This window comes from Gambusia affinis, linkage group LG06 (assembly GCF_019740435.1).
Source record: "Gambusia affinis linkage group LG06, SWU_Gaff_1.0, whole genome shotgun sequence".
Taxonomy (NCBI): Eukaryota; Metazoa; Chordata; class Actinopteri; order Cyprinodontiformes; family Poeciliidae; genus Gambusia; species Gambusia affinis.
In genome coordinates, this window is record NC_057873.1 from 5,571,939 (window position 1) to 5,588,467 (window position 16,529).

General features: G+C 36.2%; 1 protein-coding gene across 2 annotated transcripts; it reads left to right on the forward strand.

Moving 5' to 3' along the window:
* The first annotated feature begins 1,931 nt into the window (after positions 1 to 1,931).
* Positions 1,932 to 16,524, forward strand: ddx6 (DEAD (Asp-Glu-Ala-Asp) box helicase 6). Of its 2 annotated transcripts, none has more exons than XM_044118445.1 (14): positions 1,932 to 2,075; positions 2,707 to 3,254; positions 3,840 to 3,903; positions 3,990 to 4,094; positions 4,985 to 5,114; positions 6,593 to 6,739; positions 7,075 to 7,169; positions 7,263 to 7,385; positions 7,490 to 7,618; positions 9,020 to 9,136; positions 10,557 to 10,620; positions 11,565 to 11,666; positions 12,055 to 12,238; positions 13,762 to 16,524. In XM_044118445.1, exons 2-13 carry the CDS (start codon positions 3,058 to 3,060, stop codon positions 12,228 to 12,230), a joined length of 1,449 nt encoding a protein of 482 aa, XP_043974380.1. In that variant the 5' UTR covers positions 1,932 to 2,075; positions 2,707 to 3,057; the 3' UTR covers positions 12,231 to 12,238; positions 13,762 to 16,524. The 2 variants fall into 2 exon arrangements, with proteins under 2 accessions (XP_043974380.1, XP_043974381.1); XM_044118446.1 differs by lacking the exon at positions 1,932 to 2,075 and adding an exon at positions 2,167 to 2,291.
* Positions 16,525 to 16,529: the final 5 nt, after the last annotated feature.

Genomic DNA, 16,529 nt, shown 5'->3' on the forward strand with positions numbered 1-16,529 from the left:
AAGGAAATATCTGAATTTGAAAAAAAATTGCCAAAAAATCTCTGAAACATTTACGGTTAATCTAAGAAATTTTACAGAAAAAACAAGTTGATTTCTAAATTTAAAAAGTGAAATTTTTGCCTGAAATTTTTTGATTATTCTTGGAAATTTTCAAGAGCCCTCCTCCCCCCAGGAATTTTTTGAGTTTGAAAAGTCAAAAATTTGTGCTTCAAAAGTAAAAAATTGCTGGCTTTTCAAAATCAGAAAATTTCCAAAAGTTAAAAAAAAGAAAAAATAAGCCTTTTTTTCCTCAAAAACTTCTGAGATTAATCTTAAAACAAACAGTTGCTTTTGAAAACAGTCGGAAAAATACAGTCAGAATAGAAACTTTAAATGAAAATTTGCGTTCTTGACCATCATCTTGACCATCATCATCAAAAGCTCAAATATATTTTTAGAAATAACAAAAAGAGGACAGTTTTTACAATAAAGTGACAAAAATATTCTTGAATAAGGAAACAAAGGTAGGATTATACATTATTTTAATTCAAATAAAAATGACATAAAAAAAGATGTCAGGCAAAGAAAAAACTCGACTTGATGAACAGGAATTAATTAAACAATAATTAAGGATTTTAAATAATTTTAAAATATTAAAATATGAGCTTTGTTTTTATATTTTAGAGCAGTTTTACTGAGCCATGCAGGCCACAAGTTAAAAGTCTGACAAAATTACTTTTACATTTAAACACTTTCTCTGGTTTTAGTCACCAAATGTACAGAACTTCCTGCAGTCATGAATTCACAGCAGTTGGAGGGGAAACTAGTGACCACAGTCCCTCTGCAGGAATGTCTGGCTGCGCAGCATGGCGCTCACCAAGAAACCCTGCAGACCGCAGAATGCCTGGGGCGGCGTCCAAAGCCTAGATCGCCCTCTGGTGGGGGAACCGAGACACTGCAGATCCGGCTGCAGCGTCACTGCTGTTTGAGAAACACAAATAACAGGGAGTTTACAACGGAGCTCAGACACTTTCTGTCAAAAAGAGAGTTTAAATGTCTAAAATCTGCAAGAAAAAAAAATAGATTAATCTCAGAACTTTTCTAGAAAAGAAACAATACAAATTCTGTGTTTGGAAAGTTTAAAATTTGCTAAAAATCTTTCTGAAAATGACAAGAATAATATCAGAAATTTTGTAGAAGAGTTTCAAATGTAGAAGATCTAATGTTAATCATGTTTTTTGTTATTTAGTTTTTAAAATACCAAGATTTGCACAAACTTTGTATTTTTGTCTGTCTGATGACATCATTTTGTATAAATAAAATCGGTTGTCATCATGTACTAGTACTAAGGTTAGTCCATATAAGCATTATTTTTAAATAAATATGTAATTATGTGTTTATTTAGATCTAATACTGTTTTTAAAAAGGAGCAGAAATGGTTCTAAAAAATCTGCATGATATGCCGATTTTTTTTATTTTTAGAATAATCACTAAAATACTTGATAACTAAAATAATCACTAGTTGCAGCCCTATTTTGTTTTCTTTTTATCTATGGGTTATGTCAAGGTAAAATACATGAGTATTTTACTCAGGTAAGAGTAAAAAGTATCCATCCAAGAAATTACTTACAAATTACAGAATCAGACAGACCAAAACAGAAAGTTAAGTGGAAATTTGGGTATTTTAAGGACAAAAATTGCAATAGTTTATGTAAGTAACAAAAAAATAACAAAATCAGGCAAAAGAAAATGCTTTCAAATCAATTTCTTTGAATAAAAAAACTCATGAAACTTGCATAAAAATAAAAAAAAATCCGATTTTAGCTTTTGTTTAATAAATGTTAAACAATTTAGAGCTTACTCAGTTGCGATGTTGACATTTTAATCAGTGGCGTATTTCTTCGCGAGGAAACCTTAAATGTTGATTTGTTGATTTGAAATGGAATCAGCTGATTTGTTGGCTGCGGACGGCTTCAAATACGGCTGGGAGCCATCTTGAATCCTTGTTTGACAAGACTCTCTCGTAGTCAGCTAAAAAAATTCAGTACACTGTACAAAAAACCGCAAACGGAACCGCTTTATTTTTGTTATCCAAGGTAACTGCGTTTGTATTCAACTCGAGACAAAGTAATGAAATGTATTCGACTGTTAGCGTTTTCTGACGGCTTTTACCTTTAATGGTGAACGTTAATTCGCCTCCATTAGCCAGTTAGCTCGTAGTTACCCAGACTTGTCACTAATCGACAAACGAATATTTCGGATTGTTAATAATATTGTTAGAGACGATTTAACGCTAAAACACAGCAGAAAATGTAAGTCGCGTGTTAGCTTTTTTGAGCGTATTTGAATACGGAATACTCATTGCTGCCGCAAACATCTAGCTTCATGCGCTAGCTCGAAGCTAACTATCCCCATTTGACGTTGGTTTAACAAGCTGGATAAAACTGGGAAGACGTTATCCCATTCTTTTGTATACACGCATGTATACGTGAAACAATAAATATGTTTTTAAGGTGGGAAATATGTTTCACCGTGGCGCTTTGCCTTGCTGTTAGCATTTAGCAACGGTCACCGCAGGGTCGGCTAACTTTTGACTTTAGGCCAACTCCTAGCTAGCGCTTCTTACGATTGAAAATGCAATTTTTAGGGCTAAATATTGTGAATTACTTATTTAACTAACCCCTGCTTTTATTTAACAATGTTTCCTTCTATGTTTTTATGTTTCAGGGTTGGACAGACTTGAAAGGACACAGAGGCCCGGTTAAGCTAACGGGATGGCTAATGGGGCCAACGTTTAAAAGCTAGCTAAGCCTTTCTGGTGTATTGATTTCCAGATAAAGTTGGCCGATTAACCCTATGCCAAGCCCTTATTTAATTTTCATGTTCAGAAGTCTTAGTAAATTCGAAAGGACGAGTTCATTTCTCGACACTTGATGGCCCATTAGTTTGGATGAGTAATTTGATTTATTGAAAAGCCAAGGGCAATCTTTAGTTTGAAAAGTCCCAGAGAAGTGGACTCGGTTTGTTTAGAGACTGTTAGATTTAATTTGTATTGGAGTTAAATAAAAATAAGTGAACATGAGCACCACCAGGACAGAGAACCCAGTGATTTTGGGCTTGTCCAACCAGAACGGACAGCTGAGGAGCTCGGTGAAACCTGGAGGGGCACCAGGCGGAGGTGGAGGAGGTCCTCAACCTCCGCAGTTAAACCAGATGATAAAAGGAGCAATCAACGGCAATTCCCAGTCAGCCCCTCCAACAAACGCTGTTATCAAGTAAGTCCTGCCACCAAAGAAATTAATATTTATGAAAGAGGCCCCAATAAAATGGTAGAATGGATTCTACCTTTTTTTTTTTCCCCCCACTTGATTCATTCCAGAATATTAGATTCTACCAATTTCTTTACTTGATTTGTTCTGTAGCATTTATTCTACCGCTGTCTTTAGTTGATTCGTTCTATAATATTGGATTCTACCATTATTTACACTTGATTTGTTACAATAAATTGCATTTTACCAATCGCTCCACTTGATTTATTCCAAAATATTGGATGCTACCAATTTTTTCCACTTGAGTCATTCAGATCAGTGGGGCAGATGCTAAAAAATGACATGAGATTTCAGGCTATAATCTTGTCAACTATGCATTTTTAGGTGGATAGTATCAGAATAAGTACTGAAGCCAGATGCTTTGGTAGCATCTACAGATAGTAGTCCTACAGAGAATCTGTTGGAATCAGTTCTGAGAATCATAATCTTCATGAGTGCATATTTAATGTTCACTCTCTTCCTAATTATGATTTCCTTGTATTTTGGTCTCTTTTTTTTTTCTACTGTAAATGTTTTTCTTTACCCACTCAGGCCTGGAGATGACTGGAAGAAGAATTTGAAATTGCCCCCAAAGGACATGAGGATGAAAACTTCGGTAAGTTTGAATAAAATTTGAATTTGAATGGCAAAACACATCTTTCCGTCCTGTAATCCTACTCATGAGCTACTTTGTGATTGCAGGATGTGACTGCAACTAAAGGCAATGAGTTTGAAGATTATTGCCTAAAGAGGGAGCTACTTATGGGAATCTTTGAGATGGGCTGGGAAAAGCCATCTCCAATTCAGGTACAGTCTCAAACTGGTTCTCAAAGTTAGACCTGTTGCAATAAATCAGTTATTAACACTAACTCAATCATCATCATCTTTCTTTATTTCTACCAAAAACTGAATGGCAAAAGTCTCCAGTCTGGTGTTTTTTTATTTTATTTTGTTTTTCAGTTTTATTTATTTTTATACTAAAATGTCTTCCAGTTCCAGTGTTAAATGTTTATTTATCTTTGAGAATGTGTTCCTAAATTATTATGGCATTACCATCATGTTACTTAAACAATATTATCATTTATTGCCATAACTACTTAAACTTTGTTTTTCTTGTAAAGTGCATGTAATTAACCACTTCCTTTGATACGTTTTGATACAAACAAAACGCATCAAATATTTGTAGTAAAATGTTAATCAGAAGTGACTATTTTCCTTTAATAAACTCTTAAATTATCTCAAATCGTGGCATAATATAATCTGTTGCTGCTCCTGTGTTAAACTTGGTGGATGTTTGTGGGTTTAGATCGAACCAGTCTGGACTGGGTTTGGTAGAAAGTGAACTCTTACATTTGAAGAGGAGTTATTTTTATCTCGGGCTGCCGTTGCCTTTCCATTTTCTCTCCCATTGATTTAGCTGGAAATATTTTAACCGTTAAACTGGTTCCCATGTTAAACTCAGATCAGAATGGAATGAAATTTTGAAAGTGAGCCAATTTTAACTTTAATCTTTCATGTCTGTTTTAAAGAGTGAGTCATAATAATAATTTAAACATGTGATGACAGGAAAAGACTGAAGATACTGCGATAATCAGTTTGTGGAGGGAAATTAATTTTTCTGCTTCATATTGATATGAAGCTTTAATGTTTGAAGATGTTGTGTACATGAACAGGAGACGCGTTTTGTTTTTGTGCAGGAGGAAAGCATTCCCATCGCACTGTCAGGAAGAGATATTTTGGCCCGAGCCAAGAACGGCACAGGAAAGAGCGGAGCCTACCTCATTCCCCTGCTGGAACGCATCGACCTGAAGAAAGACTGTTTACAGGGTCAGTCTGGTTTCTGCTCATTTAGCTGCTGCTGCTGCAGATTCACATAACGAGAACGATTAGAGAAATGAAACCGCATCCAGGACTGAGCAACTTTAAAACATGAGAGTACAGAGACACAAATTAGCTTTACTTCTACTGGAGGCCTTTGTTGTAAATTTACATTTTATGCAGTTTCTTTGTTGCACAATAAAAAATAAAAAATGTTCATTTTGAAATTTGGGGAATGTAAAGTTGACGTTGCTGGTTGTTAAAGCCTCAATTATTTCTGTACGTCAAGAGTTAAATCTGGAGTTTTGTCTCAGGTTTATGCCAAGTAATGATTACTGAAGAACAAAAAGGCTTTGTGAAAATGTGAGAATGGGTGAGGAATTCCCTGATTGCTTCAAAAAGACTTATTATAAAAATAGATGCATGTTAATCTCCAGAAGCTTTAATTAAAGCAAAATAAGACCCATATAAACTCTCTTCTATGAGCAAAGAGAATTGTTTTGCAGATTTATCTAAAGATTACGTTTTTATAACAAATGTCCAACCTGTTTTGTTTTATTTATTTTTTTGTTTCTAGGCTTTGAATTTCAGTTGATTTTTTTGTTGCATTTACATTATTATTCTCACCGTTCATTGCTTATACACTCCAAAAACACCAAACCTTGCAAAAATACTTCTGTCTTGTTTCTCGTGGAAATATGTCAGCTTTGTCTTATTTCAAGTGTACTAACTTACAAATAACTTGTCTGCAAGAAATAGGAGTTGGTTTTAAGTTAATCATTCCTTAATATTGATTAAAAAGTACAAGTTCCACTGGCAGATTATTTCACTTAACAATGGAAAAATGTCTCATTATAGTAAAATAATCAGACTGTGGAACATATATTTTTAAAAAAATCTACAATCAAGAATTATTGACTTAAAACAAGCTCTTATATGTTGCTAAAAAGTTACTCATAAATAAAATTTCTTATTCACACTTTATTGATTTATTTGCACTAGAAACAAGACAAACATACTTGGTAAGATTTTATGTTTTTGCAGTTTAATGGGAGCCCTGTCTCTGTAAAACATTTAAAAGTCAAAATAATTACAAAGTTGACAAGTAATTATTATGGTTAACATTATTAAACCTGCAGATTTCATATTTTTATTCCAAATCCTTCTGGTGCCACAACAGGAAAACTTTAAAAGCTTTTAGATGTAAATAATCGTCTCCAAACAAGCTGTAAATTTGACAACTTCAGTCATCAGCAGATTTCTTAGAGCCTTTCTCGGCTTAATTAAACTAGAAATGTATTCACACCAGGATGTAAGCAGTTGAAATACCTAGCATCATTTATTCTGATGAGGCATGATGTATAACTAAAGCGAGAAATGTTTATTCCCACTCTGAAACTTTTGTTTTTGACTCTGCAGTTCTAATAGAAACATGACGGTAAATTAATATCAGCTTTGCTTGGGTTTTAATATGATTTTTATTGCAGCTTTGGTCATCGTGCCCACCAGAGAACTGGCACTGCAGGTCAGCCAAATAAGCATCCAGGTCAGTAAACACATGGGCGGCGTGAAGGTCATGGCGACCACAGGGGGGACGAACCTCCGCGACGACATCATGAGGCTCGACGAAACGGGTGAGCATCCGATTCCCACCGGGAAGGGGTTTTATAAAGAAAAATACACAACTTTAATGTATTTAATCACTGGAATCTAATGTAAAAATAAATAATGAAAACTGACATTAAAATAAACTGCAACAAACCTCTTAAATAATTCACAAAGTGCAATTAGGAAATCTAAATATAATGGGAAATATATATAAAAATGAGACGTTTCTCAAAACAGAGAAAGCGTAGAATTGGACTCAATAGATCTGCACAGTCACAAATATCTGATCCGATTTATTTCCCCATTATCGGGATCAATACAGATATTAATAATGCCATTTTCTTTTCTTTTTGTCTTCCAGTACATGTGGTTATTGCAACACCAGGCAGAATTTTAGACCTAATCAAAAAAGGAGTGGCCAAAGTCAATCGGGTCCAGATGATTGTTCTGGATGAAGTGAGTCATTTTTGGTGTTAAACATCTGTTTTTGTTTTTATCTGAATAAATCCGTGTATTGAGCTGAAAACGAAACGTTTTCTCTGCGTTAAGGCCGACAAGCTCCTGTCTCAGGACTTTGTGGTCATGATGGAGGAGATGCTGAGCTTCCTGCCCAAACAGAGGCAGATTTTACTTTACTCCGCCACTTTCCCGCTCAGTGTGCAGAAGTTTATGGTACCAAAAAAAAAAATCACATTTACTCACATTTTTAAAATATTGTCTAAAGCTTCTAGTATCATCTAAATGTGTGTTTGTATTTTTTTTTACCCCGGTTACAGAACGCACATTTGCAAAAACCTTATGAGATCAACCTAATGGAGGAGCTAACGCTGAAGGGAGTGACTCAGTATTATGCTTATGTAACAGAAAGGCAAAAGGTCCATTGCCTCAACACCTTGTTCTCCAGGGTAAGTTTGGTCTAAACTCGTCTTCATTTTGGGTCAAATCAAGATCAGAAATGCTCTTAAGGGGCCGGCTGCGTCAGAATGTAGTGATGAAACCGAACAAACTGTAAAAATATGAACTCTTAAAATTAAATATCTTTTCAGTCCCTCTGGGGTTTTGCCATTGTTTTGGAATTTAAAAAAAAAAAAAAGTCTGTGTAAGTAATTAATAAATATTTGTGTGATGGTAAATGCGACTTTGTTATAGATTATATCATCAAGTGAGGCAGCTGTTTAGCAGAAGAAATACTGCCACCTGCAGGTGGGAGTAAACAGTCACTTGGAGCCAATGTTTTTCACCATTTTTGCCAAAAGTCTGCAATAAACTCTCAATTCTATTTTAATGCAAAAGAGTGCAGGGATTTGTTGAATTTTGTGTGAATTTCCTCGATAATTTGCAAAGAATCAGAGGGACTGATTGATGAAAGCGGAGAGAAACGGGTTTGATTGGATTGATAAAATAATATTTAAGCACAATATTATCTTTACTGTTCTATTTCTGTCCCCTTAGAGTCCAGAGCAGTGGAGTCGAACCAAGTTTTATTTAGGGCCAAATCAAAAATCTGAATGTTCTTAATGGGCCAGAATGTATTGATAAAACCCAATAAACTGTTAAAATATCAATAAAGAGTTGTTTGTCTCAGCGTTCAGTAAGTGTTTTTTAAAAGTAAATAATGTTGAACATCTTTTCAGTCCCTCCAGGGTTTTATGATTGTTTTTGGGGCCATTTGTGGCCCTTGATCAGTTTAACAGCCTAAAATTGGCATCAAATGCGGATCCGCATTTAAAATCAATCTTGGTGAAATTTTCACTGATGCCAGGCTGTTCAAAAATTATGCAATTTAAAATCTTAAAATGGAAAATGTAACGTGCAACACAAAGTATTCATCCAGGGTTTGGCTTTTTTTAATTTATTTATTCATAACAAGGACCAAAAGCATCCAGTGGGTTTTAATAAAATACAGAGCTGGACACGGCCAGGTCTGTATTTAACAAGAGTTAGCTGTTCTAGTGGCTAAAAAAGATACAAAAATGTCTAGAAAAAATTTCAAAATTTAGCATTTGGTTTGTCTTTTTTTTGTTTCAAATCTACAAAGAACTGCAGGTATCATTAAAATATTGTATGCTCATGTTTATCAAAAGAGAAAGTAGTGTTTGTCATTATAATTGGGGGGGGGGGAAAGTACAAAAATTGCAACTTGACATTTTTGGCCTCCATGCCAAGAGGTTTGGACGCCACGTTTTGGCCACATTAGGAGCTACGGCGGGCCAGATTTGGCCCCCGGGCCTCCCGTTTGTGCTGTGAACTTATGGCGTTCTGCATTGACCACACACTGATTCCCTTTGTTTCTCTTTGGCCTTCAGCTCCAGATCAACCAGTCGATAATCTTCTGTAACTCCTCTCAGAGAGTGGAGCTTCTTGCCAAGAAGATTTCCCAGCTTGGTTATTCATGTTTCTACATTCATGCCAAGATGAGACAGGTCAGCTGGAAAACCTGTTTTACTGTCCGCTGTTACTCAACCTGAGTTCCTGCTCCAAAGAAAACTATGATTTCCTGTAATCGTTCATGTTGATAGATAACAGCCATGACAGCAGGGCCTTAAAGGGACAGGTCACATTTTTTAAATGTAGTCACATAAAGATAATTAACACCAAGTATGACAAAGTATTTTTTTAGTACACTTGAAATAAGACAAAACTAGCTTTTTATTCGCATAAATTAGCTTGTTTTAAGTAAATAATCCCTTAATAATTATGAAAACTGGCATTGGAAATAATCTGCCAATGGATTATTACATTTTCAACAATATTAAGGAATTATTTACTTAAAACAAGCTCCTATATTTAGCTGAAAAGTTACTTATAAGTTAGTTTTGTGCTAATTTATATGTAATAAGATATTTACACTAGAAACTAGACCAAAAATGCTTGGTAAGATTTGCTGGGTTTTTTTATCCAAAAGGTTTTAGATATCTAAAACACCTCAAACTGAAAACGTTTGTATCAGGGGAATCCATCGCCGTCTTATTGTTTATGAACAGTCTGGACTTTAGCAAGAGAATGCCAAGTTGGCTCTGTTGGGTTTTCTCATTCACACAAAGCAAGAGTTACTACTATAATAGACAGTATGTAGTTATAGATGATTAAAAACAAGTGATTTATATTAATAACCAGCACGCAGTATTTGCATTTAATCATATTGTTTTAGATTTATTAACGCTGCCATGAAACAAAGCGGAGAAAATTGTAAAAATAATTTTTCCAATATATTTTTTTTCTTTTTAACACATTAATAGAAATATTCCAAGATGATCATTGATCATAATTCTAACAAGACATTTTTCACAATAATGATTATTAATATGATAAATGCCCAGCCTTAGCTGCTTTGTTTAAGGGACCTGGCAGCAGCCAGCTAACTAGCATAGCTTTAGCTTAGCAACAGACATTTAGCTTCTAAGACAGCAGCTAACTTAATATCTTATGAAAGCATAGAGGATATAATGAAATGTTCGGTTTCAGGTGTTTTAATTGATTAAATGTAAGTTGGGGAAAATACTTAACTTAGCTTGTAGTGCTCCTTGTGCCACAAAACTGCTGGACTGAAAAAGAAAAAATCAGAAATGTTCCTTTAAGGGAGGCCTTTAGTATTGACCCACATGGTGATATTTCCTAGCAGCTTACTGTTAGCAAATATTATTATTATTATATTTAGTGACTTTTCAGACAAAAGAATAAGAATCAGGCTTTAAAGTAGATGATCGGCTAGAAAACTGATCGGTTCACCTCTAGTTCATATGATTCCAGTTGTTGAAAAGACACTGTAAAACAAAGTCTGGTGTCTTCAACTGATGAACTTTGAGTCTGCAGTTAACTGATTCTTTTTTTTTTATTTCTCAGGAACATCGCAACCGTGTTTTCCATGACTTTAGAAATGGGCTGTGCCGAAACCTGGTCTGCACTGGTGAGTGATGCAGCTGCTCGGCGCTCCAATGTGTAAACGTCTCGTCTGATTGGTGGTTTTTACATCTTAAAGCTGCTTCAGTCTCATTCACAACCTGGGATCACAGATCATTTATTTGTAACTGTTTGATTAGCTGCTGCAGTTTGAAAAGTGGTTCTGATGTTTCACTACATTTATTCTGCCTGTTTAACACTCGAATGTGTTCAGTGTTTGTCTGAACGTTTTGGTAATTACCCAGCATGCACCTTGTCATTTCCTGTTCACTGTGTTTGGGATGATAGCTGCTGCTTCAGATTATTTCTCCTTTCCACTCGTGTGTGGTGTCTTAAGTAAATCTCATTTTTATAAACGTAGCTTCATGCTATCAGAATAATTTTCTGCCTGGATTTCATCCTGCAGTTTTCTTCTGCAAATGCTGAAATCATAAATCAAGTTAAAATGTGTAGCACTTTTCATCAATAAGGCATTTTAAAGAGCTTTACATCATAAAAACACAAAGATATAAAAGACAGTAAGAAACATTACATTTTGATAACAACCATCATTGTCGATGTTTCATTTATTATGGTTCAAAAATAACTTTAAACATTTGAGTTTTCAGTCTTGCGTTAAAGGAACTCAGTGTTTCGGCTGTTTGGCAGTTTTCTGGAAGTTTGTTCCAGATTTGTGGTGCATAGATACTGAGTGCTCAATTTCTCCATTGCATCTATTTGACTAATTAGTTTTTATTTTAGTCTACATCATGTTGTCGTCTACAGTTGCTCCTGTTAGATATTTATACAGCCATGTTGATTCACAGAACAACCAAAAGCAAATTATTATTTCCCTGTTTATGATTCATGAATCTGATCATGTTTGATCTGCATCACTTTACAATATATGTTGCACTTTGGTAAATGATTTTCCATAGTTCATTTTTTTATTTTATTTATTCATTTTTTTAGACCTCTTCACGAGAGGAATTGACATTCAAGCTGTGAATGTTGTGATCAACTTTGATTTTCCTAAACTGGGAGAGACGTACCTTCATCGTATTGGAAGATCTGGTAAGAGCAGCAGAGTAAATGTTGTTTCAGTGACTTTAAGATTTTAAATCCCTACAGCGTGTTTAAAATCCTAAAAAATTTTAACAACATTTAACAGATAGAATATCTGTTTAACAGATATTCTATCTGTTAAATGTTATTAAAATTTTGAAAGTTTTTTGTTAAATTGGTTTTCTTTTCCTTCACAGAGCAGTCAAGTGTTTAAGTTTGCTTTAAAATAAAATTTAGCTTTATTTCTTTTGTTCCTGCTGTGTGAAATGCTATCACTAGTCACTATTGATAAGTGATAACTCATACAGTTGTAAAATGAAAAGTCGTCTTTAGTTAGTTTGTGCTGCTGTTATTGCCTTGAAAATGCTCGAGCGTACGAACCGTGATTGATTCCCAGGACGCTTCGGCCATCTTGGTTTGGCCATCAACCTCATCACGTACGACGACCGCTTCAACCTGAAGGCGATCGAGGAGCAGCTGGGGACGGAGATCAAGCCCATCCCCGGCATCATCGACAAGAGCCTGTACGTGGCCGAATACCACAGCGAGAGCGGCGAGGAGGGCAAGCAGTGAGCCTGCAGGTACTGCAAACGTGTGCCAAACTGAAGGCGCGGGGGCCAAACATGGCCCGCCAGAGCTCTTTATGTGGCCCTCTAAACTAGAGATGCACCGATCCGATATTAGTTTGAATCTGTCTTGATACTGAAACGATTCCAGATCGGGTATCGGTGGCAGTAGCTGCGTTTTTATTACAAATATGCGCAAAGCTGTCAATATTCTGCTAATGTTGGGCAGTTTCACTAATTTCACAATTGTGTTGTTTAATAAACACAATTTAAAACGTAAATGAATAAGTTTGTTCACATCATAAGTCATCAAAAACATGCAGCACCGTGATACTTCAGCTACTTCCTGTCGTCGTCTTTGTGGTTTTCCAACATTCAGTTGTTTCCATTGCAGTTTAGAGAAATAAACAAATTTCAATTATTAAAAAAAAACGTCCAATTCTAAAACTTATTTCCTAAATTGACGTGTTTCATTGAGCAAATTTATCTTCAAGATGTCAAATTGCTCAATTATATCATCAATGAAACAAAGCTAGTGTTTGATCCATAAGGACAGATCTATTCAGTCTAGTTCTATGCTTTGTGCGCCAAGCAATGTCATGCTTTCGAATTTATTTTATATTTCCTAATTGCACTTTCTAAGCCATTTGAGAGAAAGTTTGTTGCAGTATTTCTACATCTTGGACTGAAGTAGTCGACCTTTTATTGCCACTTTCTAATTTATTTTACTTTGACTGTTCTACTCCTGACTGAGCAAATTAAAGTTGATTTTAAACATTTGACAGAGATTGTGAAGGTGTCGGTGATGCACAGGTTAATCAGCCAGCTGATAAATTGAACAATTTACTTAAATGTGGATGATCGGCTGATAATTGTACATGAAGCCGATCTTAATAAAGATCTGTGACCGGCAATCTGCAGGAAAACTGCACCTCTAATTGGTTTATCACAGCGTGCGTTGCTGATATAAATGCACTTAAATAAAATTTATTTGATGTTTAGAAAAAGAAACTAGGGGTGAACCGATCACAGTTTTGTGGCTGATTCCAGATCTTTAAAAAGCCTGACTTGTGGACTCCGATTTTAGGCAATGCCAGTTACCTGAAATGTTGCTAAATATAGTAAGAAAGTTGCTGACTTGGCAACGGTGAGGTGACTATTAACTGGAAACGTGCAGACATGACTTGGTGGGCCGGTCTCAGTCAAACCTCTGTTTCTGATTTTTAGACCTTCGCTAAGGTAGATGAGATCTGATTCACGTGCAAACATCAAACATCGGCCCATCACCCAAAATCACGGAAATCAGCTCTGATAAATCAGTGCATCCATAAAAGAAACGTTTACATGCATTCAGCTGATTTTATATATCGGATCGATAGAAGCCGATACTAAAATCAGATATTGGGGACAAAAAGTGGATCTGTGCATTCCTAGTTGGAATGTGAACAGTGTGAATGTTTTTGAAAGTTGCTACATTTCATAAAAAATATTTATTTTCTAATTTCCTGTCTGACTTGATTGTAATCTGTCTTCTACAGATCGGCCTCCGCTCTCCTTCAAGTCCTTCTCCATCCCCTGCTTGTCTTGCTTCTTTTTTCTTTTTTTTAAACCTTTTTTTCGTGTACAGTTTCTTTTTCGGATGCCGCCACCTGGAACGCGTTCTGGAAAAACTCACCGGCCTCACTTAGAGGCTTCGCGCTGCTCCGCCACGCACTGAAGACGCGAACGGCAGGAGGAAAGAACGGGACCAAAACGGAAACGACGTCGGCGCAAACGTAAAAAAATAAAAAACGACAACCGGAACGACTCTGACCCACAATCCACCTCCAAACCCCAAAAGGACGCCCTCCATTCTGCACGTCTTCACCTTTAAAACTCTTCACCAATTTGTAATAAGTGCCTTAACGAGCAGTTTCAACACGTTCCGAAGTAATAACCCCCGCCATCTTTAATCACTCCATATTCATGCTCACCTGATTGAGAATTGGTTCCTGTCGACGTCCGACCAGATGAGGAGGATTCAGAACCGGTTTGGTCTGGCGGATAAATGAGGGCAAACTTGGATTTTCAAAGAGCACAGACTGGATTTTGTTTTTTTTGTTTTTGTTTCTTCTTCTTCGCCAAGAGACGACCAGACTGTTCGGTTGCTTGTGATGAAGCTCGTTCTCCCAAGAGACCCTGACCCCTTTCCTTTCCGCTCGTCTTCAGCACCAGAACACTAAAAGTCAAGAGAGAAAAGAGGAAAAGCAGCAGCAGCAGCGTGGAAAGTGGGAAAAAAACAAAACACCGCGATTTGCGGGAATTCCTGATCCAGTGGCGTTCGTTCATCTTTCTTTTCTTTCTTTTTTGTTGTACCTTATTTTGCGAGACACGAAGCCGACATGCAGGGCTCAGCTTTCACTTCCTGTACATACTTTCATTTTAAGATTGTTTTAAAGAAGAAAAAAGAAATTGTAATAACTGGCTGGCGAACTGGAAAGCTGCCCGTTAGCACTGGAGATCTTTTTCCCTCTACTGCCAGTTTGTTTGTCCTGCAACTTCAGCCCGGGAGTTTATTTATAATTTTAGAGAAGAAACAAATTTGCAAAAACATTTATTTGACTGTGTTCATGAAATGTTTTTGAGGTAATCGGTAATTTTTTTTTTTATTACTCTAAAAATTTGACAGTGCAATTCCTTCAACATGCACTTAGTGTTTAAATGTTGCCCTTATTCTCTCCTGCTACCAGTGTTAACAAGCACACAGTCAACAAGATGGCTTCCCTTAACTTCTCTGTTTAGATTGATGACTTTTATCTTATTTTTCTTTTTGTGTCACCAGCTCAGGTTTGTTAAACCGCCTCCAAAAACTGATTTGTCAAAGCGATAGCTGGTGTTTTGAAGAGGAATAATCTGTGGCGTAGTCGTGCTTCTTGCTGCAGTGCAGCTTATAATTGGCCGTTTTTGTTTTCTGAAGGGAAGCTGTTACGTTGATTTATGCCATGCTTAAGCTTGGCTACATAAATTCCTGTTGGGCAGAAGCTGTTTTGTCCATCCCCTTCTTCTTTTTTGTTTTTTGTTTTTTTTGTTTAATGTTCGCCAAATGCATCAAACTGAACCATCTGATTTAAAATGTACCAGGAATTTAATCAGAACCACCTCAGCAGGTTGAGTTGCACTTAAAACACTCAGAGAGGTGATTTCTTCATCTGCTCTGACTTGGACTGCTTTATTTACATCTTTGATGACATAAATATATTATGGTGCAGAACTGCTGAATAATTGGCCTAAAAAGAAAAAATTAAAGAGTAGTTGTATTGCTGAGCCTGTGGCGTATGCGCTCAGCCTGTCGTTGCTTTATATTGTGGGGTTTTGGTCTCAGTTTGTCATAAAAATCTTTATTTGCTTTTAGCAACAAATTCCCCTATCTATTTCTGGTGAGATGCTCTCAACTGTTCCAACCAATGAGAATTATTTCTCCAAATAAAGCTCCATTCTCATTGGTCGGAGCTCTGATCCCTGTTCTCCAGGTTTTGTAGTCCCAGAAATTGTCGCAAATGTGGCTTTAATTTGGCTAATTCTGAGGGGACGGACCTCTATTTTTCTTTCTTTTTGTGGGGTAAATAAAAAAAACTAAATATCAAAAGCGACCTAATCATTACCGAGCGAACAGGGATGCCGTTGTTCAGACACCCGGCAGCTGTCTGTTTCCTGGCTTCCTGCCGTTAGTAACGGCTGCCGACTGAAAGCTAAAATGTTTCAGTTGGAATTAGCCGCACTGACGCAGGTCGCCATTTTGAACCCTAAAGACCGAGACAAGAGCATCTTACCCTGGATTTAATAAAAGTTGATAAATTTTGAATCCAAATTGTCTCAGTCTTTAAGGTCTTTTTACAAAAATAGTATTGGGTGGGTAATTTGGCGCATTTGCTGCCCTGATGCACTCCTTTGTTGTCTCAACGGTCACAACTCCGGACGAGAGAACGTCACAACCGGAAGTGCATCGGTTAACGGTGGGAGGGACAAGCGGGCACCTAAAGACAAATCCAAAGTTTTGGTAACGGGTATAAAAATATTTAAGAGTTGCCCCTTCAATTTGTTTTCTAATGGCGTGTTCAAATGGAGTACACCTTAACTTAAAGTCTCCAAATTTAAGTAAATTTATTAATGCCTGTGTTTATTTTTTTTTTCTTTTAAAATTTGATGTAATTGGCTGTTTTCAGTGAGGCAAATTTTACATGTTCAAGAAGTCATGGATATTGAATATTGGATTGGAAGTCTTTTTTTGTTTTGTTTTGGATAAATAAACTCACTGAAATTTATAGTC

Excerpts from the sequence above, each read along its gene's own strand:
- ddx6 (XM_044118445.1), top strand. The coding sequence starts at position 3,058 with ATGAGCACCACCAGGACAGAGAACCCAGTGATTTTGGGCTTGTCCAAC. Across the intron at positions 7,170-7,262 it reads AGATGATTGTTCTGGATGAA|GCCGACAAGCTCCTGTCTCA; the intron begins GTGAGTCATTTT and ends CTCTGCGTTAAG. Across the intron at positions 9,137-10,556 it reads TTCATGCCAAGATGAGACAG|GAACATCGCAACCGTGTTTT; the intron begins GTCAGCTGGAAA and ends TTTATTTCTCAG.